Here is a 27942-nt window from a genome sequence, read left to right on the forward strand (position 1 = left end):
GCTGCAGCTGCTGTAAAGCCGGAAGCATTGACCGTTTCAGATGAAACCAAGTGGCCGAAACAGAGCGTGCGAGGACGACAGCCGTGAAACCTGAAAGTCTTTAAGAATCAGATCGTGCTGTTCAAAGATTAGGATGGGGCGTATGTTTCGCATTAATAGTTTTGTTAGCTTTGAGGTTATAGTTTTGAGGTTACAGTTATATTTGAGGTTAAAGTTGTGGTTTTGAGGCTGTCCTTTGAACAGATTAACAGCCACAGCAATACGACGGAAGGAGATTCCTCCCAAACTCTGCCAGTTCCACCAACCACCACTAGATTTCAGCACCATTTCGCGGTGTTGTCGAGGCTAATCCGTTCCTATCATCAATTTAAATGTCACACTTGTAAAATACGCTCCAGGACTAGCTTTTAAATGAACGAGTTGACGTTTCAAGGTATTTAATGGTACTTTTTCAAGTAGGCCATCATTTTCGTCCGCACGTTAAGAACCATTTTTATAAGCCGTAAAGATGATGCCGCACGGCCTATGGAGACTGCAACGCCGGGCGGAGGGGTTTTGTTTCTAAGACTCGCTAGCACGCGTATTCAAAACTCGGTTATATTTTTCTCACGAATCGATTCGGACTGGAGGCTGAAAATTCCCTGGAGGTGAAAATTCTTTGCATCCCATTTCCATCTGCAATTTACGCTCGTGGGGTCATCAATATCTCTGTGGAACCGAGTTAAAAAAATGGCGAAGAATATGCATTCTTTCAGCTGAAGAACAACCCACTGGAAAATTATGAAGGGAATAGCGCTGGCGGCTTATTCCATGGAGACATCTAACGCTCGCTTCAATCCGTTTGTTGACTTCGAAATACAAAGACCGTTGCATGCTCCGGCGGTTGTGGCATCTGTCCCAGTAAAAAGAAAAAGTAAAAAAGCGAAGGTAATTGAGTCCCGTCGAAATTGAGTAAGCCGTACTCGGTGAACTCATTTTGGAGAGGGGCTTTCACCATGAAGGGCCAGTGTTGACAAAGGGTCAGCCGTGACTCATTTACGAAAACTCTGGCCGCGACCCTGAGCTTTTTCCGACGTGGAACGAGGGAGGAGGCGTTGAGACCTTGTAACGCCACACTCAGGCGTAGTTGCAAGTGCTGTCGAAATCTCAACGACCCATCTTACAACGCACCCGGGGGGAGAACCCTGCTCAGGTCAGGGCTTATTTGAGCTGAGCAGGGAGAGCTCACACTGGGTAACTTATGCAGTGGCGTAGCGAGGATTTCGCCCAGGCCAAATGGGGTCTTAGGAGGCTGTTTTAATGTGTCTTTCTTCATTGCGATAGGGCCCTGGCTTCGTGTTTCGAAGAGGTTATGGACTTGGGAACGTAAGTTAATGCCTTAGAGGCCCTTTTTAATGTTTCAGAACCGTGCAGAGTACAGGCATCTCAAACTGTTCGAAAGTAGACGGGTCTCCGTCGTCGAGGGCTTCCTCCACATCCAAGGGCGGAGTGCATGGTCCTCAAATTCTTCCACTGATTACACCATTAAACCGGTGCGTCACCAGAGAGAAGGGGTTTAAAGATATCCCCAAAACGCGCCTGGCTTAAAATACCCCAAAATCATCTATGGACGACCAAACGTAAAGAAAAGTCACTAAGAGCTACCAAACTCCAGCCTTGTAAGAAGACAACACTGCGCAGGTGTGGCATATCTGGATGACGAAAAGTCCACGGGAAGCCTTGGATGTTCGAAACGTTAATTCGTAAGGGTTGTGATAGCATGCGAGCCATAGTTGGTTGACTCGTGCATCTGTTAGACTGGCAAAGGACTGCGCGATTTTAAAAGCAGACCAGAGGTCTTAAACAAACGGTGAAAGGGTCATTGTTGCTGCGTTTTTTTTTAATGTGTGCTTCCCCGGCGACCTCGTAACATTCAGCATGAAGCGGTTGGCAGCTTGCCTGTGCCTTTGGATCCTGTGTGTGTTTCCAGTTGTTACTGTAGGCATTGAAGAAGAGGAGGGCGTCTTGGTTTTGAACAGTGACAACTTTGATAAGGCTGTGGAAGAAAATAAGCTCTTACTGGTGGAATTTTGTAAGTAGTCCAGCCATAGCCATATGCCATATGTTGTTCGGCACTTGGTTCCCCACTATAGAGGCTATATGTTTTGTTATCAATGCAGGCCCTGTTTGACTAATTTTGTGTTGCTTTGCTGGTTAACATTGTAATGTATGGCATTTACAACCTGAGCTGGATTGAGCATTGAATGTATGTAGGCAAGCAATGCATTTAGAAGGAAGTACTGCCTTTTGTGTATGATAGTTAACCTTGATGGTGACATTAATACCAATGCATTTTACACCATATGCACAGAGCCTTGCAACTATGAGATGTTTATAAATCATTCATGATTTACACAAATAATGTTCTGCTGAGGCAGGTACTTGCATGGTCTTACACAGTAACTTAACTCTTCCTACATTTTTGATGCACTGTTGGGTCATGATATGACACTCAGTGTCAGTTCATTTAACAAGAGAATGCATGCAGAAAACTTAGTGCATCATTCATTAAGTGATCAATCAACATCAGAATATCAGTCCTTTATTAGCCACACAAACATTCAGCACACCATGGTGAGGAACATCACCATTCTTTAAAGCATGAACATACATTTTATCAGTTTCAGCCATTGTTAATATCAACCAGAGGAAGTCATACCACAATGTCAACCAGAGGAAGTTGTACCACGAGTAACACCACCACAAGAACCCACACCACCACACCACACACCACACCACTAGATCATCCACTTTGTTATTGCCTTCTGAGGACTGTAGCACCACCCCATCTTGACTTCACAGATGCACCCTGGTGTGGCCACTGTAAGAAGCTGGCGCCGGAGTTTGCGCGCGCGGCCCAGACGCTGGCCGCGGAAGGCGTGGCGGCGCGGCTGGGCAAGGTGGACTCGACACAGGAGCGGCGGCTGGCCGACAGGTTCGGCGTGCGCGGCTACCCGACGCTGCGGCTGTGGCGGGCCGGCCGCGACTCGGAGTACACGGGTGGCCGAAAGGCCGAGGAGATCGCCGCCTGGCTGCGCCACCGCGTCGGCCCGGCCGTGCGCACGCTAGCCACCGTCCAGGAGGCGGCCGCCTTCCTGGAGACGCCGCAGGTGGCCGCCATCGGCTTCTTCAGCGACCCGGCCAGCCCGGCGGCGGCCGCCTTCCTGGAGTGGGCCGTCGATGAGGAGACGATGCCAGCAGCAGTCGCCTCGGCGGAGGCCGTGCGGAGCGAGTACGGCGCCGACGACGGCAGCGTCGTCATGTTCAAGAAGGTGAGCGCGGCGTCGTGATGCACTGGAGACTCGAGTTGGTGTGTGCACCGCGCGGTAAATAAGGTGATCAGACCGCTACAAATCATTTTTGGTCGCACAGTCAACATGCTGCATCATCTCTTCCTGATTTTTCACTCGGCTGCACTCTAATCATTGGGCGACTTGAACTGCTGCAGCCCAGAGGAGCGTTCATTTATGCGCTATCAATGATAATGAGCTTGGGATTAGCACTATGTCGATTGCTGGGTCGCGTTATGCTGTCATATGTCCCAGTCACCTACTGCTTCGTGGTGGGTCGTCTGACCTGGGTGATCCCCGATGACCCCGGCGGCCGTCGGTGTGTTCCGTTGGTGCGGCCGTGACGCCCTGACCCCGCCGCAGTACGACGAGCGGCGTCACACGCTGGCCGCGCCTGGTGACGTGGAGGCGCTGCGCTCCTGGGCCGCCCAGTTCGCGCCCCCGCTGCTGCTCGAGTTCGCCTCGGACACGGCCGACGCCGTGTTCGACAGTCAGCTGCCGGGCGCGCTGCTGCTGTTCCTGCGCCGCGGCAGCGACCGGTTCGAGGCGCTAAAAGAGGCTGCCCGCTCCGTGGCCGTCGACTACCGCGACCAGGTGAGCCAGACTGCACCACTAAGCAGGATGTACTGACGACGGCCACGTGAGCCAGACTTCACCCCCAGCTGAGCCGGACTGCACCGCCAGGTGAGCCCGACTGCACCGCCAGGTGAGCCGGACCGCACCCCCAGGTGAGCCGGACTGCACCGCCAGTTGAGCCGGACTGCGCCGCCTGGTGAGTCGGACTGCGCCGCCTGGTAAGCCGGACTGCACGGTCAGGCGTTTCAAACGTCCCGGCCAAATGTACCGCTTGCAATGCTGGTACGCCGACCGGTCGGAGTGTTGCGACGACTTTTGTACACGGTTGCGACAAGCTGCGAACTGAGATGTGGGCGGTTGTAAAAAAAAAAAACATGCGAGGAGTCGTCGTTTCCTGAATCCTGGCCCGTGTCTGTGACTGCTCCCCTCCTTATATCTTCGCGTTGGTGTCAAAATGAAGGATACACTGCAGCGAACATCTCTCCTGATGTCGTGCGTGGCGTCCCGAGCGTTAAAGAGCCAACTCGACCTGGTGCATGTCATTTCACGGGCGAACTAGCTGCTCGTGAACGAGCGCGTCCGTTCACGCGTTCACGTTCGTGCGCTCGTTTTCACGCATTTGAACGGCACGGGTCGAGCGGTGCCCCGCCCCTGCCGTGAGTGTTGGCCGCCAGTCTCGGCACCTGACGCGCCGTCTCCCCGCCCGCCGCGCCCCAGCTCCTGTTCGCCTGGCTGGACGTCGACGACGAGTCGATGGGCCGTGTGATGGAGTTCTTCGGCGTGCGGCCGGAGCAGGCGCCGGCCGTGCGGATCGTGCGCCCCAGCGACATGGGCAAGTTCCGGCCGGCCGGCGGCGAGGTCGACGGCGACGGCATGCGCCAGTTCGTCGCCGCCTTCCTCGCCGGGAAGCTGAAGGTGAGGCGACCACCACCTCCGCTCCTGTGGAGACGTCTACGTGACCCGCATGGGCAGATGGGAGTGTGGGAATGTCTTGTGCTTTGAGGTTTTATCCCGCTTGATATTGCCCTCACAGTTCACGAAGTGGCTTTATGACAGGTTGCCCCGATCCAGAAAAAACTTTACTGCATGTGCCACGCTTTGCACTTTTCTTGATTCGACCTGCCACGTGATGCTAATTTGATCAGTGCTATGTTGCTTCAGATCATTTCTGTAATGTGAACTGCCCGAAATTAACTTTGATGGCATTGCACACGCTGTGAAATGCAACCTTGAATTTTACATTGCAGTTTTGGCCGTTGCTTTCCATTCCAGGCCGCGACACCAATAACCCAACACTGATGTGAATTTCGCTTCAGCCACCTATTTTGCCGCGCAACGGTCTCACCACATTTTGGTCGGCTTCGGCACCTCACAAACTTTTCATTAAAGCCCACTGTGTTTAAATAATTTAAAATGTCGGCCACTGACCAAGTTCGTTCCGCTCGCCGTCCGTTGCACACCAAAACGTCAATCAGGAGCAAGCGTGTTTGTGCCCGGCATAAAACGCACAGCTGTGATCATGAGCTTGCAAGGATCGGAGCGCAGACGACGCGCAAGCGTGATCACGAACGGAGAGGACGGGACGGCCGGTGACGCCGCACCGCTGCTGCAGCCGCACCTGCTGAGCGACGAGCGGCCGGACGACTGGGACGCGCGGCCCGTCAAGGTGCTCGTCGGCACCAGCTTCGACCAGGTGGTGCTGGACAGGAGTCGCGACGTGCTGGTGGACTTCTACGCCCCGTGGTGTGGTCACTGCAAGAAGCTGGAGCCCGAGCTGGACAAGGTCAGCAGGCGTCGCCGTGTCCGCCGGCCCGTGCCGTGCGTTCGCCGCACGGGTGTCGCTCGACTCGTCCTCTCCCCCAAAGCTCACTTCTGTCGCGTGCAAATATGGGATGTGCTTCAGGTTCGCGTATTGTGAGCATATTGTGGTGACTCTACCAACATTTCCCCACAGCAAAGTTGGCTGGGGCCCTCAGATGTGGATAGTGCAACAAAAGCCACCCTTTTGGTCTGTTCGGCCCGTCTGTGTACGGCGGGTTGCATGCACTGTGCACGTCAGTCAATATAATATGGTACAGGGTCAGGGCACGTCCCCCCCCCCCCCCTCCCAGCGAAGGCCGATCATGAGTGCTGCTGGCTTTCCTTGTTACATCCCGTATTGCACTTACGTGAGCCCACATTTTTAGTAGTGACGTCTAAGTGCAGGGGCGGGGTACCAGAGAAAGGACTTTGGGGCGGGGTCAGGACAAGATCCGCCCTATCAGAGGTTGCAGTCTCATTACGGTCCACTTGAAACACCGCGACGCGCCTGGCTTTTCTAAGCTAGCACCGCGAGATGGACATATGGGGGTCCCCGCCGCGGGATCCTGCCGGAGGATCTGCGGGATCGTCTTACCTGCCGAAGAACAGCGCGGCTAGCACGGCTAGTGCCTCCGATGTCCCCGGAGCCGGAGTACGCAGTGTGCACCGAACGTGACTCGGATGTTCAGACCAAGGCAGCCTTACTTTACAGGAATCAAGGTATATACAGAACCTATGCCACATGCAAACCAAGATACCTTTACTATGTAGGTTTAGCTTCAGACAGTCGCTTATCGACTGGCTGCCATCGATTGACGCTGGTGGCTCTCCGAGTGGCACAGATGCTATGTGCACATGACTCTTCGCTGTGTTCCTGCTATGTCACTGTCCCCTCAGTGGCACGAGGTCCACAAGGCTGGCAACCTGACGCCCCGCTCTGCCATCAGCTCGGCGAGAAATACAAGGACTCGAAGACGGTGCTGATCGCCAAGATGGACGCCACGACGAACGAGCTGCAACACACGAAGCCGCGCAGCTTCCCCACAATCAAGATGTGGAAGAAGGACACGAACGAGGCACGGGACCACGGCGCTCCGCGCGCTGGACTGCCGCTCCTGGAGAGGCTGACCCTCCAGCTATTCTTGCCTGCCCCAACACGAGTCCCACCCACGGCAGCTTCCTCCTGTGATAGTCTGTGAGAGCTTCGCAACCACTGATTGGTCCGAATCCGGATAGTTAACGGGAGCGGGGCTGACCCTGACCCTGTGCCCCGACACTACGCTGCCGGGTCCGCGGGGACGCCCGGCTGCAGCGGCTGTAGGCCGTGTGACGTGTGTTAAGGACGTGTTACGTTACGTGTGATTACATCAGTATCAGTATGGTCCGCGCCGTCCTGCCTCTGCCGTTCCCCAGCGCAAGCTGCGCACTTGGGCTTGGAGCGGCCGCCGGCCGCCGTACCCCTCAGCCCTTGTTGTTATTGATGCTGATGATGATGATGATGATGATGATGATGATGATGGTGATGACGATGACGACCTGGGCTTTGGAGCGCGCCGACTACAATGATCATGTGTGGGGCCCAGCCCTCTGACGGCCGGCTGCTCGGCAGGTGATCGAGTACAACGGCGAGCGCACCGTGGGCGGCATGTCCAAGTTCATCGAGACGGCCGGCGAGTATGGCCGAGCGCCGCCCGAGGACGAGTACGACTACTACGATGACGAGGTCAGCCCGGCGGAACCGGTTTACCGGTTGTCAGCTGGTTTGCCGTCGGTGGCGGAACGCGGCCGGTGCCGGTAGCGGAACCAGTTTGGTCAACAAGGAACGGGGCGAGAATCTGGGAGAGGAGACGGCCTGATCTGATCGGCTGACGGCTGATCCCTTGAGGAAAATTTCCCCAGCTTGCCTGTAGTGCACTGCACACCTTAGCGGTCAAGCACTCGTTGCTCTCAACACGGAGCAGCTAGTGGAGTTTGGGGCACTGCTTATATTAATGGCTCATGTTGTATATGGTGGATGTGGCGAATAATTTGGTCTGAGGCATGTTCTGTAATGTTTAACTTCCGTTCTTGTGACGCATGTGAAAAATAGGTGCTTGAGACAACCACAGATTCTGTCCCGCCATGCTGGTCGCAGGTGTTGTTCACAAGGCTGACGTATTCAATGACGATGACGATTTCAGCTTACATCACAGAGCAGCTTGTATTGGTCTTCCTGTCGTACACACATTCTGCATCCTTTGTCTGCTTCGTTGGTTTCCGCAATAGCCGATGTTTCCTGCTTTCGCCCCCAGGAATACGGCGAGGAAGACTACGTCGGCCACGATGAGTTGTAACCATCGAGTTCAAGCAGCGTCCGTTGTGGAACAGCAGCTGGGAACTTAGTGACGTCATTGGATGAGACGGAGATTAAGACGAGAGATGTAAAATAATACTATTTTTGCTACGTTTTCTAGCTAAGTCAGAAGTTCTGGGTTTTGCCAGCTTCTGAATGTACAGAGCACATATCCCGCTACGCGTTTTGTGGCGTTAATATTGCCAATTGACTGAACTTTTCTGCTACGATGCAACCGAAGACAAAGTATCTCGCGCACTTGTTTTGTTTACAGCGAGTGACTATGCCTCACCGATGTGGTAGCGGAGATTGTTACGCCCCGTTAACATTGGGACTGCGGGTTTACATGCGGGTCTGCTCCCGTGCCCTGTACATCGAAGCGTCGCACAATGTTCCACCGCCTCAGCAAAATCTGAGGAGCGGTGCCCGCTGCGTGAGCGCGGCGGCGTGGCAATGCCGGGTCAGCAGCAGGGTCGCAGGGTTTTAGTATGATGTGAGAAGATGGTGCGTCCACTCGCCGATGCGTCGGTACATGTCCAGTGATCGCCTGCCCATGACAGCAAGGTCGGGGTGTTTGAGTACGATGTGAGGGAAGGGTGCGTCCACTCGCCGATCCGTCGGTATATGTCCAGTAATTTCCTGCCCGTGATAGTGTCCAGCAGGAAGGAGTGTGCCAGTGTCGAAGGCCTGGATTACGCGCTGGTGACTTAATACACTTCTTCACTCGGAGTTGCCGCTAATACGCTTGTGTTCACCTGGATACTGAACACCTTAACTTTTCCCCACTGCGCTGTCTGTCTGGTATCACATTTCTCCCCTGACGGCAGGTATACCTTCCCTGGGTTCCAAACATTCGTACCTTTTGCATCAAGTTCCTAATGAGCAGAGCAGAAGCAGCTTGTGACACTGTTCCACGTCCCTTGCTAGTGGAAGGTTCGACTTTCTCAGCCGGGATTGCAGAAGCCTGTTGCGCACTTATCCGAGAACCAAAACATCCAACTGCAACGCGACAGCTAGGACGCTGGTACGGTAGCCCGGACACTCTTCACAGCTAGAGTGCCGGGAGGAAACATGGCACGCAATCACACTTTTCGTTTTTTTTTTTTTTGAGCCGATGCCAGCGCATCTGGGCTTTCCGCAGACCTGAACAGTTCAAAGACTGGCTTACATTTTGACAGTTTAGCCACCGAGAACTGCGACGAACGAAATATGTGTATGAAGTGAATGATTGTGACAAAGGAAAGCGCTGAAGAAAATTATGAAAGATCAGGTCTCTGAAAAATCACGCATGGAATGCGGCCAGCTACCCGGGAAAGGTGAGCACAAAGAAAATCGGTTCACCCGCACAACGTGATGTCGGCGCACGCAAAACGCGTTTAACTCGCAACTTAACATGTTCAGTGCAAGAGCACCATACAATCAAGGTATTTGCAACTGGCTCTGTTGCCATCAAATCCGCGTTTTGTCCTGAACCACCTATCGCGTGTTTTTGCCGCTGTATTCATGCCGGTTACGCTAGCAGAGCGGCGGCCGGACAGGCCGGGGGCGTAGCGCACAGCACCGCAGCAGGCCTGCCACCTGGCGTGCCGTTGCAGGGTGCTGCTGGCCGCCGTCGGTGACGCAGCAGCCTGAGAGACTGGGCGGTCTGGCCGAGCCGCGGCGCGCGCCCGCCGCCGCCTTCCTGCGGCAGCCGGGTGCCGCGCGCGAGCGGCTGCTGCGCGCCGGGTCGGGCCGCTGGCTGCCGTGCTGGCGGGCGACGCTGTTCGCGCTGCTGGTGTGCGCGTGCGTGGCGGCCGGCTGGATGCGCACGGCGCCGGTGTGGCGGCCGCCCGAGCCGCCGCCGCCGGCCGAGCGGCTGCGGCGCACCGCCGCCTGGCTGCACTCGGGCCGGCTGGGCCGGCTTCGAGGCCCGCCATTGGTCGGCTGATGACCAGCACCGCGCCCCCGGCGTCCAGCCACCGACCGGGCGCGGTCCACACGGCCGGACGCCAGCACGGAGCCCCCGAAGCTGGCCACGTCACGTCTAGACAGTGAACGGCTAACTGGACAGTGCCGGACAGCTTCTCCCAGCGGCCGGCGGCCGTCATCGTCACGCCTACCATTCGGTCGGGATATCCGTCTTGATAGCTGGTTGGTTACACCACCAGCGTCGTCCTTGGCACTGCATGTTGGCGTGGATGTGCCCGCGCCTGTAAACGAATCCCGAAACGAGTGCGCCCTAAACACTCAGATCCCTCCGCGATTTACTGCTGGCCCCCACTTCCCGGTGCCGCAGGTCCCACAACGACGAGTGCACGTGATAAAAATGGTTTATTTGTAGCCGCCGCCGGGACCGAACGTCGCCCGCTCGCTGCGCCCGCACTCGGCGCGGTGTAACGAGGTAGCCGATGTGCGCTGTCCCTGCTGCCAGCCCCGCGCCGCTTTCGCCGCCACATGGAATACAACTACCCGCCGCGCCGTCGGCTGCTGCTTACAACAGGCGCGCGCCGGCGCCGCCGCCGCCCCCGGGGCTCCGCAACCGCAGAGACACGCGGCTGTGGCGTGGGGTGGACAAAAGTAAACTGAAGCGGCAGGTACAGGGCGGGATACAAAATCGCGGCATCTGGAGAGGTCGCGGCCGCGGCGACGACCTGCCTACCGAGCAGTGGTAACTGGGATACAAAATATGTAAAATCGGAAAGGGGCAGGCTCCTCGCGCCCGGTGTGCGAGCACCGGCTATAGGCCAACGGTAAAGACAAGAGCTGCAAACTATAAGCATTGGCAGCAGAGTCGGGTACAAAATATACAGCGCCGTTAGGGCCAACACAGCTGGACAGCGCACCTCAGCGGGGACCAGACCGCCAGGACGGTCCGGCCGGCCCCGAGCACTGCCCCCCGACGCGGCGCGACTCCGGCGTCCACCAGCGCCGCACCTCCAGCCGGCAGCACGCGCCGTCGCGCCTCCCCGTCAGCGTCGCTCACGCCAGCCCGCCCCCCAGCCGCACGCGCTCGAAGACGACGCTCCTTAAACCGTACGCGGCGCAGCGCAAACACGATGTACAAGCTCTACAGACGGTCGCTTCCTTTGAGAACTGCGCAGCTCTACGAGCGAGCGCCCTACCTCGGCCGGCGCCGCCCCCGTCAGCCGCCGACGCCCTACTGGCCCGGGCTGGTCTGCTGCGCCGCACGGGCCGGCGGCAGACCGGCCACCGCGGCGCCAGGCGACGCGCACGCCACGCAAGAGCGCGGAGACGAAGCGACGGCGCAACATGGGACAATAAAAAACAGCCGAGTCCTTTTGAGACAGGTCAGCGCCCACCCGAGCCACGGCCGCTGCCGGAGCCTGGCGGTCCGCCTGTCGACCGAAGACCGGCCGCCGGCCGAAGCCCGGCCCTGTTCGAGGTCAGACCATCGCCACGCACAGCCGCCCGGCAGCCCCCTTCCCCGCCCCGCCCCGCCCCGGCCCACCCTATTGGAAAATGCGTCTAGCTGACGGCGTGGCTACTGTAACCAGCGCTGGCCGGGGGCCACCTGGGCGTGGCGCATCTGCGTCATGATCGCCTGCAACGGAGAGCAGCACGGCTGGGGTCGCGCGGACCGAATACAGAACTTACAGCTGACGGAGAGTGATAAACAGGAGGATATTGACTACCACGACACGTAAGGCACAGCACTCACAGCTGCCGGAGAAAGACACGGACAGGCGGGTATTGGCTACCACGGTACGTAAGGCACAGCACTCACAGCTGCCGGAGAAAGACACGGACAGGCGGGTATTGGCTACCACGGTACGTAAGGCACAGCACTCACAGCTGCCGGAGAAAGACACGGACAGGCGGGTATTGGCTACCACGGCACGTAAGGCACAGCACTCACAGCTGCCGGAGAAAGACACACACAGGCGGGTATTGGCTACCACGGCACGTAAGGCACAGCACTCACAGCTGCCGGAGAGTGACACACACAGGCGGGTATTGGCTACCACGGCACGTAAGGCACAGCACTCACAGCTGCCGGAGAAAGACACGGACAGGCGGGTATTGGCTACCACAGCACGTACGGCACAGAGCTCAGAGCTGGCGGAGAGTGACAGGCGAGCGGGTACTGGCTAACACGGCACGTAGGCACAGAGCTCAGAGCTGACGGAGAAAGATACGGACAGGCGGGTATTGGCTAACACGGCACGTAAGGCACAGAGCTCTGAGCTGACGAAGAGTGGCGCGGAAGAGCGTGGTCGCAGCCCTCCTGGAGGGTGGGAAAGACCATTCCACCCGGCCCACTCCTTCAGAGAATGAAACATGACGCTGCACTCTGGGAACCCCTTCAAGGAGAAGGACGTCACCCAGGGTCACAGAATCTGTACCCCTGGTCACCGAAACTGCGTCCATCTGGTTCAACCCTTTCGGGACTGAACGCCACTCCTTGCCCGGAAACATTGCTTACCTGGTCCACCCCTTAATAGAGGGACCGCATGAAGCCAGGTCATGGATCTGTTCCTCAGTGATGCCCGCCACCAAGGGCCGCCCTTGTGTTCCCCAGTACAGCGCTCCCCACGGGCCACCCTTGTGTTCCCCAGTAGAGCGCTCCCCATAGGCCGCCCCTTTGTGCTCCCCAGTGCACCGCTCCCCACAGGCCGCCCCTTGTGCTCCCCGGGGCACCGCCCCCCACAGGCCGCCCCTCAGAGCACGGCCGAGGGCTCCGCTCACCTGGTCCACCCGTTCCAGGTCGGCCGCCAGCTGCGCCTTCAGCGTGCTGAGCGTGTTAACCGGTAGTGAGTCGAGGTCGGTCGCCGGACGCACCACGTGCAGCTCAGACCTGACGTCGGGTCAGGCCAGGTCAGACCAGGTCAGACCGCGGTACGCTAGCGCACGTCCGGGCCGACCGGAAACGGCGTGACAGTGCAGACATGTTAACAACTCAAGTGGCATCGGCCTACCGAGACGTAGTAAGTGGGATACAGAATGAGTAAATTCGGAAAGGGCAAGCTCGCGTCTGGCTATTATATATATATATATATATATATATATATATATATATATATATATATATATATATATATATATTATAATAACCGGCACCGGCTATTCGTCGGAGTGGCATGAACTCACCAATACAAAATAATAACGCCGCGAGGCGATCATGAAGCAGACAATGTGCCACGAACGCTGCACCGTCGAAACAGCCGGACGATCGGGTTAGTTTTCCAGCGGGCGCCCCACCAAATGACTCGGCCGCCAGAGTCGGTAAGTTCGCGGCGTCGCCCTCCCCGAGCAAGCGCCGCGGCGGCGGCGGCGGCGGCGGCGCACCTGATGGCGTCGATGTCGCGCTGCAGGGCGGCCAGCCGCCGCTGCGTTTCGTCGCGGCCCTGCTCGGCCCGCTTGGCGCGTAGCTTGTTCTCCTCGGCCTCGCGCTGCCAGGCCTCGCAGGCGGTGCGCGCCTGCAGCAGGCTCTCCTCCCACTGCACCAGCTTCAGCCGGTTCTGCGCCAGCTCCTCGCGCAGCCGCTGCACCTGCAGCGTGCGTGCGCGGCCGCTCAGCTCGGCGCTGGCCCGGCCAGCGACCGTCGCCGCTCCCGCCAGCGGGCCGGCCGGCACACAGACTCCGGCCGGCCAACGCCGCAACGGTCTACGCCACCAAACAAAACAGGCGACAGGACAACGGCGAATCCCACGCTTCTCCGACTCGCATGCATCATATGGCGCCACTTTACTATCACCCAAACCATACAAAACCCGACGTCATTTCTCCCGTTCCACAGCTGACAACCTAGCGCGATGAGTACTGCCAGTCCGTACAGCGCTGCCGTCTCCGGCACGTCGTCGGCGCCTGCCACGCCGAGCGCGGACTGCCGCCGCGCCCGCACCCACCTCGATGGCGCCGAAGCCGCCGCCTACCAGCGGACTCTGCGACATGATCGGTCCGCCGATGGCGCCCAGGCCGGGCTTGGTCGGACTGCCGCCGTACTCGAACAGGCTGCTGGACCCGTAGATGGAGTTGCTGCGGCCGAGCAGGCCCTGCCGGCGCCGCGCGGACGTCAGCGACAGGCGCGCGCGCACCGGGCGCGGGCGCGACGCTCCACAGCCACGGCACATAACCCACACACTGTCTGATCACAAGCCACATGCCTGATGGAACTGGAGGAGGCTGGGAAACGCGGAGGAGGACGGAGGGGGCACACAGGCAGACCAGCCGTGACGACAACCCACGCCGCGAGCGCAACGCTCCTCCGCGCGTTCCGCTGCGCCCGCGTCGAGACCCGGCCGCCGGCGCGGGCGCCCGCCGCCGCGCCGGGTTGCGCCGGGCCGCACCTGGTCGACGCTGCCGCCGGCGCGCTGGCCGAGCAGCGCCAGCCCGGAGAGCAGCGGCGAGCCGGCCGACGGCGAGAGGCCGGCCAGCCGCTCGCCCAGGCCCGAGCCGGGGATGTTGACCGGCGCCGAGGAGAGCGCGGCGCCCAGCGCCAGCTGCGACTCGCGCTCCTCGCGCTCCAGCTCGCGGTCGATCTGCGCCATCACGCCGTCGTCGGCCTCGCCGGCCGGGTCCAGCGACATCTGACCTGCGGCGGCGCCCGGCGCCCGTCAGCGGCCGCCGGCGTCGGGCCGACCGACACACGGCACAATCAACACGACCTCAGGCCGCCGAACATCATGGTGCAGTCATGCATGTGCGAACTTAACCATTTCCGCAGTAACAATCGCTCACAGAACGAAAATGCTAGAAAAAAGCGTGGGTATCCCCATATAACTGCAATGATTTAACATCGTGAGGACGCCCAGCGCTAGATGCGTACCACCCGGGGTCGTCACTTCCACAGACGGAGGCGGCGGCAGCTGGTCGCAGCTGGCCGCCACTTGATGGCGGCAGGCGCCATGCACGCGCCATACGCCAACGAGCTGAGCAGCTCCAGACGGCCGGTACCGCGGGTCAGGCCCACCAGAACACCCCCGGAGCTCGGGGTGAGGCTACACAGCGCACAGCCGCGCCGGACTCGGCCGGCGTAGGCTCACCCATCATGCCGTCGATGCTGTCCGGGGCGGCGTAGAGGCGCGGCCCGGCGGCGGCCGGCCCGCTCGACGACAGCGACACGCCCAGCGAGGCGAACAGGCTGTTCTTGCGGCGCAGCTTCTCCATGGGGTCCATGTGCGGGTCGGTGTCGATCTCGTGCAGCCGCCGGCGCAGCTGCGCCTGCGCACGCCGGCTCAGCGTCACGGCCGGCCCGGCGGCCACCACCGCGCATCGCGGCGCCGGCGCGGCGCTCCATGTCACAGCCACAGCCCGGCCGGCAGCCACCGCTTACACTCTGGCCCTGCTCGTTACGAGAAGCGTACCCCCGCGATACGACACTGAAAGCGCTCGGGTGTTCAACACTGGACACCGGCCCCACACCAGCCGGCACCGGCGGCGAGCACGCGCGCCCACACACCCGGCCGGCGCCACTTACGTCTTTGTCGCAGCGCTCGCTGCCAGGCGCCTTGGCGTAGCTGGCGGCGGCGGCGGCGGCTGCGGCCGGCGGGTGGCCAGCCAGAGCGGCGGCCGGCGACGCGTGAAACGGCAGCGGCTCGGCGACCGACGACGAGGGGCCGCTGAACGTGCGCGACTTGCCGTGCGCCGGCAGCGGACTGTTGTTGAGGTCCGACTGCCGGCCGAGGCGGAGGGAGGTCAGACTGTTGGCTGCGGTCAGAGGCGCGATCAGACGGCCCCGCTCGCCGAGGCGGAGGGGGGTCAGACTGCTGGCTGCGGCCAGAGGCGCGATCACACGGCCCCGCCCGCCGAGGCGGAGGGAGGTCAGACTGCTGGCTGCGGTCAGAGGCGCGATCACACGGCCCCGCCCGCCGAGGCGGAGGGAGGTCAGACTGCTGACTGCGGTCAGAGGCGCGATTAGGAGGCCCTGCCCGCCCAGGCGGAGGGAGGTCAGTCTGCTGACTGCGGTCAGAGGCGCGATCAGGAGGCCCCGCTCGCCGAGGCGGAGGGGGGTCAGACGCTGGCTGCGGTCAGAGGCGCCATCAGACGGCCCCGCCCGGCTGGGCCGCCTCGGACGGCCCTGTCGGGCGGACGCCACGCGCGGACGCTGAAACCTAGGCGGCGGACGGGTTACGTCCGAAGGCCACGCTGCCCGGACCTGGCAAAATGCACAGCTAGAGAGCCGCACCCGGCGCCGCCTGGAGCATCCCACCGGCTGTGAGCGGATGGGGAAATCCTCATGACTCGACCGTTCACCCCAGACCTACACACTCGCCGAGTTAAGCTCGAGCCACTGCCCCGACTGCGCCTGTCCTCCCGCCGGCAGTTGCGTTGCCTCGCCCGTGACCACGACGGCGTGCGGCGGCGCGCCCCACTGACCAGCGAGAGCCGGCCGTTGCGCTGCGGCTTGTGACCCGGCCCGTCGCCGTGGTCCGAGATCTTGCGCGCCGAGCCGCCCTCGTCCTGCGGCAGCGCCGACGACACGATGTCCGCCAGGCAGGTGAGGCCCGGCGCGCCCACCTCCCTGCTCGTCACCATCTCGTCTGCCGGGAGGTCAGGTCAGATCAGCACCTCCCCTGCCAGCAGGTCAGGCCAGATCAGCACCGCCCGTCTGCCGAGAGGTCAGATCGGGTCAGCACCTCCCATCTGCCGACAGCTCAGGCTAGATCAGCACATCCCCTGCCACCAGGTCAGGCCAGATCAGCACCGCCCATCTGCCGAGGGGTCACGTCAGATCAGCGCCTCCCGTGTGCCGACAGAACAGGTCAGATGTTATACCTTCAGCTCTAGCCGGCCGTCTATAGTCAGGCCAGGTCTCGCGGCTGGCCGGACGGCCGCCGGCCGTCCGGCCAGCGGCGCAGAGTCGCTTAAGATCGACCACAGAGAAGCAACCACGGCACACAGTCGGCCCACCCGACCCCTCCACACGGCTGCCGCCATTCAGTCCCAGTATGACACCGCCACCAGCTCGGGCCGTGGCCACCGACGGCGATCGTCCGCGCGCGCGCCCGGCAGCGCCACCCACCAGCCGGCGGCGCCACTCACTCTCGACGTGCGCGAAGGCGCAGAAGGCGGCGCGCGGGCAGTAGCCGTTCTGCTGCACGTCGTTGCAGCGCGTCGACTTGTAGATCTCCGGGTGGAACTGTTGCTCGGTGCGCGTGTGGCAGTACTGGCAGCCGTCGCCGTGCTCGCAGCTGTTCGGGTCGCCCCACTCGTCGCCCTGCTTCACGTTCGGGCACGGCGTGGACCTGTCCGGACCGGGGGACCTGTCAGCGCGGCACGGGGGGGGGGGGGGGGGGGAGGCGGCAACGGTCACCGGGCCGGCAGGGCCGTCGGCCGGTCCACGGTAGCACCGAAGGCGCGCCTCCTCGCGCCGACGGACGCGGTGAGTGACGCCCAGACGGGGTCCCACACCAGCCCCTCGCTTCTCGCTCCCGTGGCCGGCGGCGGCTTTGCGCTCTCCGCCGCTGGCGACCGTCGACCACCCGCCTCCGAGGCGCGTCACCGCCACGGTGACCGTCCCCCGGGCTGGGCGCCGCCCGGCCGGCCCTTCAACCCGCGCCGACGCTCATCAGCGTCCCGGACGGCGAGCCCCTCCGGCCCCCCACTCACCGGTATTTGTACTTTTTCGGCGAGCGCCGCTTGTCGCGCGGGTTGTGGAACTGCGGGCAGGCGTAGCCCTGGCGGCAGAGACGCGGCGGCTTCTTGCACGGCTCCGTCTTGTAGTTGGCCAGCACGTAGTTGGTGTCTGAAGCCGGCCCTCCGTCAGTGACGTTGGAACATAACACGTGACGGGCGTTGTCACGAGGCCGCGCGGAGAGCCGCGCGTGCCGGCGGTGGGCCGGGGGACAGGCTCAAAGACCTCACACGAAGACCGGCGGACAACACCCACCGACCACACGAGCGCTCGAATCGTGGCGAGGATCCCGGATGATGGCGAAAGCAGGCGGAGCGGAGGGACTAACGCAGCTCAAACGTGTATACATTTACGCGTTCACGGGCATCTGAGCCAAAATTCCCGACGAAGAGACGCCCAAACACAGACAGCAGCGACGGCCGCCGCTTTACTGGGCCTGTTCAGCGCAATGCACGGCAGCGGCGGCGGCGCCAAGGGGACGACCCAGGCGCCGGCGCCGGCCGCCTCGACCGCCAGCGCCACCCTCGGCGCGGGGGTCACTGACCCTGCCACTTGGGATCCTCGCTCATCATGTTGCGCTCCTTGTCCAGGCTGTTGGGACCGCTGCCGTTCACGTCCGTCTCCGGGTGGTCGATCATCTCCTGCTCCTTCTTGTCGTACACGGGCGGCCTGGCGGCGCCGGGACACGGCGTCGAACGCGGCTCACGCGGCTGGGGTGGGGGTGGGTGGGGGGGGGGGGGGGCGCGACACCGCGCGGCCACGCAGACGGCGGGGCCCGCGCCTCGCTCAGCCCGGCATGCCGTGACACCGGTCACACCGTATTTCCCCTTCGCCCTCCCTCCCCCACCATCACCAACGGACGCCAAGGTGAGGTCAATACTAAGACTAAACGACATCTCTCGCTGAGAGAGCATGCTGTGACAAGCCAATGCCTGGGATAACATTTAGCTATCCTGTCTTCCCATTACCAGTGCGATTTTCGGTAACACGAGGCGAGTAACTTTCCCAGGAATAGCACAATGACCTCGGCTCTGCATCGCGCGCCCCAGTCTTCTTACCTCAGATCGTTCTGACCATGAGCGAACGCGCAGTGCACGCCGTTCTTGACGCAGAGCCCTCTCGAGTCCGTGTCGTGCACACACATGCCCGTCTTGTAATAGCGCAGATGGTAGCGCCGCTCCGTGTCGCCCGCCGTGCGATGCAAGTTGGAACACCTGGCGATAGATGGCACCACTTTCAGTTGCAAGCCTGACTCGGCGCGGCGTGTCGCCGGATCATGTGACGCGAGTCTGGCCATGAGCACCGGCTGTGAAGGGGATCGCGGCCCGCGCCGTCGCCACCCGCCCGCCAGCAGCGCCGGCGCGTGATCTCCTCGCGCGGGGTCGTGCACCTCAAATCAGTCGCGGCATCGCCAACGGGACGGACGGCATCGGGCTGCACAGCACCTGCGTTGGTGCGCGAGAAAGGGGGAAAGGGAGAGGGCACAACGTGCATTGTGATGATGAGAGTATGCCGGAGAGACGCGACGCGGAAGACCGTTCCACAAACATCTGGAAACATACAAAACACGGCCCATAACGTACGGCGTCGTGCTAGAATAGCTAACACCGAGGATGCAAACATTGCTGACCCGCTGAACGGATATATCCCATTTCCGGTTCTCGGCGCACATCGACCATGATGTAGAAAGGCCGGCCACGGCAGGTGATTACAATATTCTACGGGGTAGTCCTACGCGAGGGAAGGGTCCCATTCTGCCTTCTTTGACATCCAAACACAGACGGTTAAACCAGCGGCTCATGTAAAAACGCCGTACACCAAACGATCAAAGCTTTTATAAGACGTAAGTATGCTGCATTGATACAGGGAATACTACTGCATCCAAAAAATCAATTTGATTTCCTTGATCATTAATCATCGACAGGTGTGAGGCATTAGACACTAATGCCCGCGCACACACTAGCCCATGACCAGCTAAATTATTTCGCGAGATTCAACCACAAACGCCAAAACTACGCAAAATCATAGACAGACCGTGTGGGATATTTCACCGAGGGAAATCACCAGCGGTGAGTTCGTACCCAATTAAGACAAGCACTATGACAGCTGGGGGCGGCAGCAGCCAGCGGCGGACAGCAGCAGCTCCCAGCACCAGGGCGGTGCGGACGACCAGTCTCGCTTCAGCGCACGCGCCGCTTCCGTCACCCTCCCCCTCCCCACCGCCCTGACGGCGGCCGATCAACAGCCGGCGGCGTGCGTCTGCCCTCCACGCACGCTGTCCCCTCCTGGGCCCAGGCCGGCGGCGGCATCCCTCCCCCTGCCGGACCGTGGCCGGCGGCGACACCTCACCCCTCCGCGGACCCCTCCCAGCCCGTGTCCGGCGGCGTCAGCTCACCCTTCTGCCCCCCCCCCCCCTCGGTGGCCGGCGCGCGGCAGGCCGGCCATCACGTGCCCCGGGTCGGCGACGGAGGCCGGCCGGGCCGGCGGCGGCTGGTCAAGACCGCGAGACACGGCCGCTCGGCGGCTGGTCAAGACCGCTAGACACGGCCGCTCGGAGGCGCCCAGCAGTCGCCGCCGGCACCGAGCATTGCCGCCACACACACAGAGCCCGTCTGGGGTCGCCCGCATGCAACCGGCCAACAAACAGGTAAGCATCTGGCGTCAACAAACAATCCCAACACGGCGGTGCAACGACGGTGGCGATCGCAGGCAACGGGTGGAGGAGGGGGCGGGGGTTCCCCGAGCTTCCCCTGCTGACATCAGTAGTCGCCATTTCCAGCGACACGGCTGGCATTTCCAGCGCGAGGCCGCCCTGCCCACGGACCGAAGAGCGGCATTCCGGAGAGTGCAGCGCTCATAATGGACAGCGCTGCGAGCGGGGGCGGCGGGAGTTCCGTGGCCCGGCGCGGCCGCCGCCGCCGCCGCCGGAGGCTCGACTCGGTCGCAGGTCCGGCGCCGCCGCCCGGCCGGACACTGTCACAGCCAGGGGGGCCGTGTACACACATACGAGCTGCTTTAGACCAGCTCGGCAAAAAACCGCCAGCAGGAAAACACGTCTTGTCGAACGAGGTTGTAGCGGCTTTCATGATTTCAAGACTCATGGAATATGGGGGCAGCTGGCCCGCCTCTGATGTGGTTTGAGCGGGAGCGACTTTGCTCGTGGCTCATCTGACCCGCCGCCTCATCAGTCAGGCAGTGATTCAGCTTTAGGCGTGGCTGTGGCCGTAACACCACAGTCAACAAGCATGGCACACAAAGTGGGCCCATCCGGGCTTCAAGCGAACTTCCTCATCCACGAAAACAGCTGACGCGGGTTTCGCTACACTCCCGTGCGCCGTCGCCCGTTACGAGCACGGCCCTGGCAGCCAGCTGGGCGGCGCCCTCTCCAGCGCCGGAGGGGTGTCAGACGGCCGGCGGGCACCCTCGCCGGTCGCCGGGGAAGGTCCGGCCCGCACGGCCACCGGCGACAGCGTGCTCCGGCATCCCCGCATGTCGCCGGACTCTGCGATCGAGCCGCCTCGACGGGCAGCGAGAACACCTGGGGCGGCAACTGTGCGACCGAGTCGTGATGCACATCGAGACAGCAACGTTTCGGAGATCGACTTGATCTAGATGTAGTCGATAGATTTAGATAGATAGAGCCGACTAGATCACTTGGCGCGTTCTAGTCGAGAGCGGGCGTCATGATTTCAGTATTTTTATCTTCCGTTTTGTTAAAAACGTTACACTTCTTAACTTTAGGTATGGGCGCGACATGACCTCCGTCGTCGGCGCGCCCTGAAACTCAAACCATCATCATTCTAGTTGAGACTAACACGGGGGCCATCAAGAAGCTATCAGGGTTTCATAAATAATCCGTGATGGGCCATCTGCCAGGAACACAGCGCCGCACCTGTGATGACGTCACGCCATCACGACATCAAGCCATCGGACGAGACAATGCGCACGTGTTTTTTTTCAATCGCCTGTCTGGTCGCTTGATCCGGTCGCATTCCGGGGCTCGAGTATGACCATTACGGCGCATCGAATGGATCGCAGTTATGCCCGTAAACCCAGTGTGTTGAATCCACACGGGACAGCGCTGTCCCGGTGGCAGCTTCAGGTAGCACCTGGGGCGATATTTCGGTGCCAGCTCTTACGTCGCGGCTAAGCAGCTGGCCTGTTACGCATGCAAGTGCTTGCAATTGCTTGCTCTGTTCATTCCTTCAAACTGCACTTACCACTCGACGAGCGGCACACGAAATACTTTGTGACGCGATATCGATAACGAAATTCCGTTCTTTTATTGGGTGCCGGTATGCGTGTCTACATATGCTGCCAAAAACGTTGCAAACGTCGGTACCCAGCACAGTATCACGTCATCATCGGCGAAAAATCCATCCAAGGACTCTCCCAAACCCTTGAAAGGAGACGAACACATATTTGGCCCCTACAATCTTAGAGGAGACAATGGCTCGTTTATTTTGCGGGATATCTTTGTACCTGGCGAACCACCTTAAGGACGTAACAAGGACCATTTCCTCAAGTGCATTCGCATCGTAAATTCAATTTTTCCCTTCGTGAGCAAGCGTGACTGTGCGCGGCTGCCCACACTAGCCACAACCTCAGACACGGCGGGATGAAGCACACTGACGCGTTCTGCACACCATTGCACCGAACTCACACAAGTCCTCTTAGACCGACGCCAGCGCAGTCGACGGCACAAACTCCCCCCATGGGCGCCAGGTGTGCGCTCCCACCGCCCATCCCAACTTTGCCACAGAGTCGGCGGCAGCGGCGCGCGCAATACGGAATGCGCGTTGGCGCGGCGCGCGCAAAACGGCCGGCCACTCGGGGCGCCGCTGGTGTATGCGTATCTCAGGCGGTGCGATGGCACAGCAGGGCGGAGCGGACCCAGCTGGTGCGAGCACCGACGCAAAGCAACGCCTGACGGGGGGCCTCCCAGCGGCGTGACCACCCGCGTAGTGGCGGGCCAATCAGTTCAGGACGGGCCACTGACGACCCGACTCGATCTCGTCTAGCTCCAAACAGTGCTCTTAATTTGCCACAGGAGTCCCATGCTTTCCACGGACGCCAGCGTCCGAGAGAAGGCATCTTTCCAGAGCAAGCTTTCCAGCTGCTCCGGAGTGAAACGTGGCGCGGCCTTGCTCGGATGCCTGTTCATGAAATGGCCTCGCCGCTAAGCTTTTACCTATTCGATTTAAAATCGCGCACCTAAACTGCCAAATGGCAGGACAAGTCTAGAGGAGACAGAATTTGTACATCCATTTCCTATGACACCTTTTTGGCCACATACTTTTCAACACTTTTACATGTAAGGACTGGTTAAAGACCACCATGACCATCGTCGTTGCAGCGGGGTTCTTCCTCTTTGTCAGTAATTCTGCTGCCGTGCTGACCCTGCACGGTAATGATGTCCTAAAATTTCCAGATGTCGCTCCGATAGACTCGAGCATGCGACAAGCTCTGTCACGCTGAGAAGTAAGAAAGCAGTAAGCATGATGTACTAGTAGTGTATCGGTTGCCGCGTCTGCGTTAACCTCTGCGCGTCTGGGAAACCAGAGGTACGGGGTTTGATTCCCCGCGGTGCCCACCCTTCCCGCCAGGATGAGAGGCAGGCGACGCCACACAGCCTCAGCGGCTGAATGCGTCGTAAGTCCCAACGACACACACACACAGAGCGGTAGACATGGCTGTGTCAAATGTGCCGCGACTCTCCGCCCCAGTGAGACGTCACCGCCCAGCCGAGGCCGTCCAGCCGGTGACGGCATGTTCAACAAAATCCACCAATCGGCAGCGTGCATTATCAGACCAGCAGGGGGGCTTATGCTGGACCGGAACAAACACGTCACCCGCTGCAAGCCTTAGTCCAAATAACGTCGCAGCAGTGTACGGAAAGATAGTCACGTTCAGTTGTTCATGGCTGGAAATGAAAAGAAGTGGGGTTGGGGCCTGTAGCGCTTGTGACCGCTCCTATGTGGAAAGGTGTCCAGACTTTGCTAAGTGCCCATGAGCCTCAGAATGTCCCCTTAAAGGCGCTGAGGAATTATTCTGCAGCGCTTTTAGTCAGAACAACAAACGCATAAGATGGATGGAGTGTGCTCATAGAGCAACACTGCAAACTTCACCCAAAAGGGTGTGCAGTAGGTAAATATAAATTCATGCTACCAAAACTCTAGCTCTTCCGTGACCTTCGTCCGCACATCTCGTTCACTGCTCATCCCGGTTACCCTGAACACGAACCCTGACATCCGACCGGCCCGGCCGAGCGGCCGAGCCCAAGGCGCCCACATGCCAGGTTGCCTGCCGCTAAGTTTGGCGCTGATTGCCGATCCACAGCGGGGAGGGTTAACAAGCAGTACACCCCGAGCCCCGCAAACAGTAAACTGGGAGAGATAGTACGAAAAATGGTGACATCCTTGTCACCCAAGAAGCTGAATATGGAAACAGTCACAGAAGTCGCGCGAATTTCAAACACGTCCCAGCAACTGCTGGCGACACTTGGAATCACCTGGGCTGGAACCAATGCTATGGCATATCCAATATAAATATATTGTTGCTGTGTGTGCCATTAAGCTCAATATGACCAAACCAATATAAAAGTGGTGTCTCCAGGCTTCAGATCAGATTTTGTCACGTCCTTTGCATGTGATGCCCAGTCTCCCATGCTTGAGGACACTGCCAGCATGGTTGCTTAAACAGTTGTTTTTGAGATCCTACAGGTCTTCGGACCTAACCCTGAAGTCATTAATTGGTTTAACTGAGCTAAGTAAAGGGCTGCAAGTCTGGAGACATGACACCATCACATGACAGGATATTTTTGCTTCAAATCCAAGGCTTTTCACAACCATCACCAGGTTAAGAGGTCCTGTGCTACACAAAGACTCATACTCTTTAAAGGAGCTTTGAAGCACGGCTTTGCTCAAACCATCTTTGTGCAAAGCTGCACTTATCAACCTCTACAGCACAATGTTCTTGAATGTCATTGCGTTTGCTTTCACTCAAGCTTTAAAGGCAGTTGTGTCCAACTGAACATTAGTACCCATCATTATTTAACATTTTGACCTTTTTAAATGGAGAACATGACAGCATCCATAGTATACCAGAGGTGTTACAAATACAAATTAAGCAAAAGTCCCACAGCATGGACATTGCTTGGTCTAATCAACAGGGAAAGACTGGCTGGCACCAGGCCAATGAGGGTTGCCCAGTCCATGATGGCCATGTCATAGTTGCAACACTGTCTCTCACCTAACTGTCTACATCTCTATTTCACAAAAATGTCATAGGCAAAATAATGTGAGTTTACTGAGCCATCAGTCTAGCATGGTGGGTTCCTGGCACATGCACCAGCCTCTGCTTAGCAAATATTACAAACCCACGAAACCCATCCAAACTATTTCAAATTGGCGACAAATGCCATAATTGGCTAATACCCTGCACCACTGAGCAGCCTGGACCAATAAAATGTTATGACCTGTTTTTATCAGGAAGCTCTATTGTTCACTAACCAGAATTATGAGGACTTAATATTAAGTCAGATTCCATCTTGTGACATAACCAATGTTACAGATGCAACTTGATGTTCCTGCAGATAATATGTGAATAGGATATATCAGGGGAGTAAAAATGGCCATACCCATGATAAATGACATAGCAATACATGCCTGAGACATGAATGCTACCAAAAGCTTACTGGCCATGAGAGGGAGGATGTAGCCTAGGGAAGATTCCATACACACAGCCTGTTTACTTTAAAATAATCCCAGCCCAGTTAAAACTATGATGCTGGAAGAATCTTATGAGGCATGATGACATCACAAATGGCTTGCACAGTAATATAGCATGCATAAGCAAATCAATATTTTGGGGCATATAATACTGAGCAGCAGCAACTGGACATATTCAGCAAAAGCTTGACTTCCTGACAGTATGCAGATAAACATGCCACTTTCAATGGGCCAGCAACCATTCAGGAAATCATATGGGCTTCATAAAGAGCATGATTTACCAAAGTATTTCAAGAGCATATTGTCCTTGAAAAAACAGGGAACCATCTCAGACTATCAACTAATCTATCTAAACATATAAAAAACTTTGAAAATTCCAAAACAGCATCTCAGAAATTACACAGGGAATGTTAAAAGTGACAGGCCAGGGTTGAACAACCAACCTCTAAAAAAACACACTTCATCTATATTGAGCACCCTGCTATTGCTCACTACAATTAAAGGCCTGTCTGAATATCCAAGAATAACCATTCCCTTAGAGCACACAACTAATCATATTTTAAAACAAATTATAGAAATGTGACAACTGATGGAATATAAGCCATGTGCCTAAGAATTATGCAATTTACAACAAAATATCAACCTTGTTATACCATAAGGAAGCATTGACTTCAAAAATGGTTTAATATCCCACATTCCAGAAATGTCCCTGGTCCTATTTTAGCAAGAAGCTTGCATCAATCATTTGACAACAGAGTACCCCCAGTAACAATGGTCTTTCTCCACACCTACATACACGCCTGAAACAGAAATTACCCAAGCTAGTCTCCCTCCTTGGTTGCAATGTTTACTTACTCTTCCCCATCTGGACATTCTCCAGTGGATTCGTCATACTTCGTGCAGTACACATCAGGACTGTAGTTGAAGGCTCCATCACGACGGAGGATGGGACGCCTTCGACGCTGGTTTTTGAAGTGCCAATGAAAGCACGTGTATGGCCGGTGCTGATTGCACTTGTGTTGCTGGAAGAGCGGACATTGTTCCACGCGAAAATCCTTCAAGTATCTGAAACGGGGGACAGATGAGTGGAAATTAGCGATTCTGACCATAAAATATACACTCGTATATCATGGCAAATTCAATTGAACTAAAATCAATGCATACTTACGACGAATGTAACGTTTTTTCCGAAAAATGCGCCGTTTTCCCCTCCGCACGCATCTTCACAACAACGGCGACTACTGCGCAGCGCGTCTGCGCAGAGTCTAGTCGATGGACTGCGCGCTGATTGGTCAATAGGAAGGAGAGGGTTGTGACGTCTGCACTACGAGAAGGTCAAATTTACGCACGCTGGGGCGCCGTTGGGGTAGCGTACGCCGCGTCGTTGGTTGATGCTATACACGGGTTTTTGTCCACAGATTGATGGATGGACGGCATGGTGGGAAAATAGACCAGTCATAATCTCGGGGCAAATGCGGACGGGCGTAAGCTGGATCAGTGTTTAAATTCAGTCCTGCAGATCTAGCCTCGTCGGTGAATAGAGGGCTACCATCAGCGTTGCTGTATTGATCCACAACGGGCGCTGCGGCCCGGAGCGGAGCGGCAGAAAATGAATGAAAGTCCGTTCTTTGTTCTCAAGGCAAAACATTCGCATGGAGAGCGCTTGAGCGCGTGAACCACACCACCGCAGAACGGCGCGCGTAGCGTCCGGGCACAAAGTCGGACAAAAAAAAAACGACAGCAAAAAAACAACAAAAAACAGTCGATTGGGAAAAAGTTGAACAAAAAGTCTTGTAGAATGAAAGCGGAATAGGAAACGTTAGTCTAATCGGAAAATTCGGACAACGAAAAGTCGACAGGGATGTAAGTCGAATGGGGAAAAAGTCAAAGGACAACTAGTCAACATGGTTAAAGGTCGAATTGCAGGGACTCGCATTGAAAAAGTGAAATAAAAAAGTTTTAAGACTCCATTTAGATAGGGTTCTTAGTCGACAGTGATAAGCCAAAAAACAAAAGTCCAAAGGCGATAACTCCAAAGCATAATAATCGCAGGAAGTCCACGTAACACTGCTGAGTGCTTATGATGATAGTAATGACACACTCATATTCACAAGCGCAGCTTATAACCTCATGTGCCAACGATATAATCAATTTTTTCTCTACTGCATCGCTGTACCTCTCGATGTATTGAGGATTGATATTACGGCGTTGGAACTCTGAACTCACAATGCCGAACACATGGGTGTAGTTTCCTATTCAGTGTGGGGGGGGGGGGGGGAGGGAAGGCTGCACCCCTCACCAATAACCAGGAACTTTAAGGTTTCCCTCCAGCTGAAGCCAATCACAATAGTTTCATGTGTGGAGCGGGTCAACACGATGTGATTACTTTTATGGTTTCATAACGCACACGCGGGCTCATTGCCGACACAGTCGCATATCACGCGCCGCCCGCTGTCCTGCTGCCTCCCTGTGGTTCCCCGCCCCTCCCTCTCCCTTGAGAAGAACGCCGGAGAGACCGAGGCCGTGCGCCGCCACGCAGCCGGCGAAAGCCAGGTGATGTCGCAAAACAGTTGAAAGCTTTATTTTGGGGTCGCGTTCAGG

The 27942-nt window shown here is 58.1% G+C and overlaps 2 protein-coding genes across 2 annotated transcripts; one reads left to right on the plus strand and one right to left on the minus strand.

Moving 5' to 3' along the window:
* Window positions 1-1734: 1734 nt before the first annotated feature.
* On the plus strand, window positions 1735-8766 carry LOC119095147 (protein disulfide-isomerase 2). Its single transcript, XM_037218029.1, has 8 exons — window positions 1735-2071; window positions 2842-3311; window positions 3693-3923; window positions 4623-4820; window positions 5518-5688; window positions 6653-6781; window positions 7315-7428; window positions 7997-8766. Exons 1-8 carry the CDS (start codon window positions 1918-1920, stop codon window positions 8036-8038), a joined length of 1509 nt encoding a protein of 502 aa, XP_037073924.1. The 5' UTR covers window positions 1735-1917; the 3' UTR covers window positions 8039-8766.
* Window positions 8767-11482: 2716 nt separating this feature from the next.
* On the minus strand, window positions 11483-26584 carry LOC119095309 (RING finger protein unkempt homolog). Its single transcript, XM_037218159.1, has 14 exons — window positions 26510-26584; window positions 26197-26406; window positions 18670-18825; window positions 18156-18280; window positions 17587-17722; window positions 17020-17222; window positions 16354-16517; window positions 15455-15649; window positions 15021-15198; window positions 14325-14569; window positions 13884-14030; window positions 13324-13526; window positions 12724-12832; window positions 11483-11578 (listed from the first exon to the last, which is right to left on the minus strand). The coding sequence occupies exons 1-14, from the start codon at window positions 26560-26562 to the stop codon at window positions 11519-11521; spliced, it is 2184 nt and encodes a 727-aa protein (XP_037074054.1). The 5' UTR covers window positions 26563-26584; the 3' UTR covers window positions 11483-11518.
* Between the last annotated feature and the right edge of the window lie 1358 nt (window positions 26585-27942).

Source organism: Pollicipes pollicipes, unplaced genomic scaffold (genome assembly GCF_011947565.3).
Source record: "Pollicipes pollicipes isolate AB1234 unplaced genomic scaffold, Ppol_2.1 Scaffold_4219;HRSCAF=4965_pilon_pilon_pilon, whole genome shotgun sequence".
Lineage (NCBI taxonomy): Eukaryota > Metazoa > Arthropoda > Thecostraca > Pollicipedomorpha > Pollicipedidae > Pollicipes > Pollicipes pollicipes.

What these genes read in the sequence shown, in the direction of transcription:
- LOC119095147 (XM_037218029.1), top strand. Translation starts at nt 1,918, where the DNA reads ATGAAGCGGTTGGCAGCTTGCCTGTGCCTTTGGATCCTGTGTGTGTTT. An exon ending in GCTCTTACTGGTGGAATTTT is followed by an intron (nt 2,072 to 2,841) that starts GTAAGTAGTCCA and finishes TTGACTTCACAG; the next exon opens with ATGCACCCTGGTGTGGCCAC. An exon ending in ACGACTACTACGATGACGAG is followed by an intron (nt 7,429 to 7,996) that starts GTCAGCCCGGCG and finishes TTTCGCCCCCAG; the next exon opens with GAATACGGCGAGGAAGACTA.
- LOC119095309 (XM_037218159.1), bottom strand. Translation starts at nt 26,562, where the DNA reads ATGCGTGCGGAGGGGAAAACGGCGCATTTTTCGGAAAAAACGTTACAT. An exon ending in CATGGTCAGAACGATCTGAG is followed by an intron (nt 18,281 to 18,669) that starts GTAAGAAGACTG and finishes CGGCGCCGCCAG; the next exon opens with GCCGCCCGTGTACGACAAGA. An exon ending in GCGAGCGCTGCGACAAAGAC is followed by an intron (nt 15,199 to 15,454) that starts GTAAGTGGCGCC and finishes CGGCGTGCGCAG; the next exon opens with GCGCAGCTGCGCCGGCGGCT.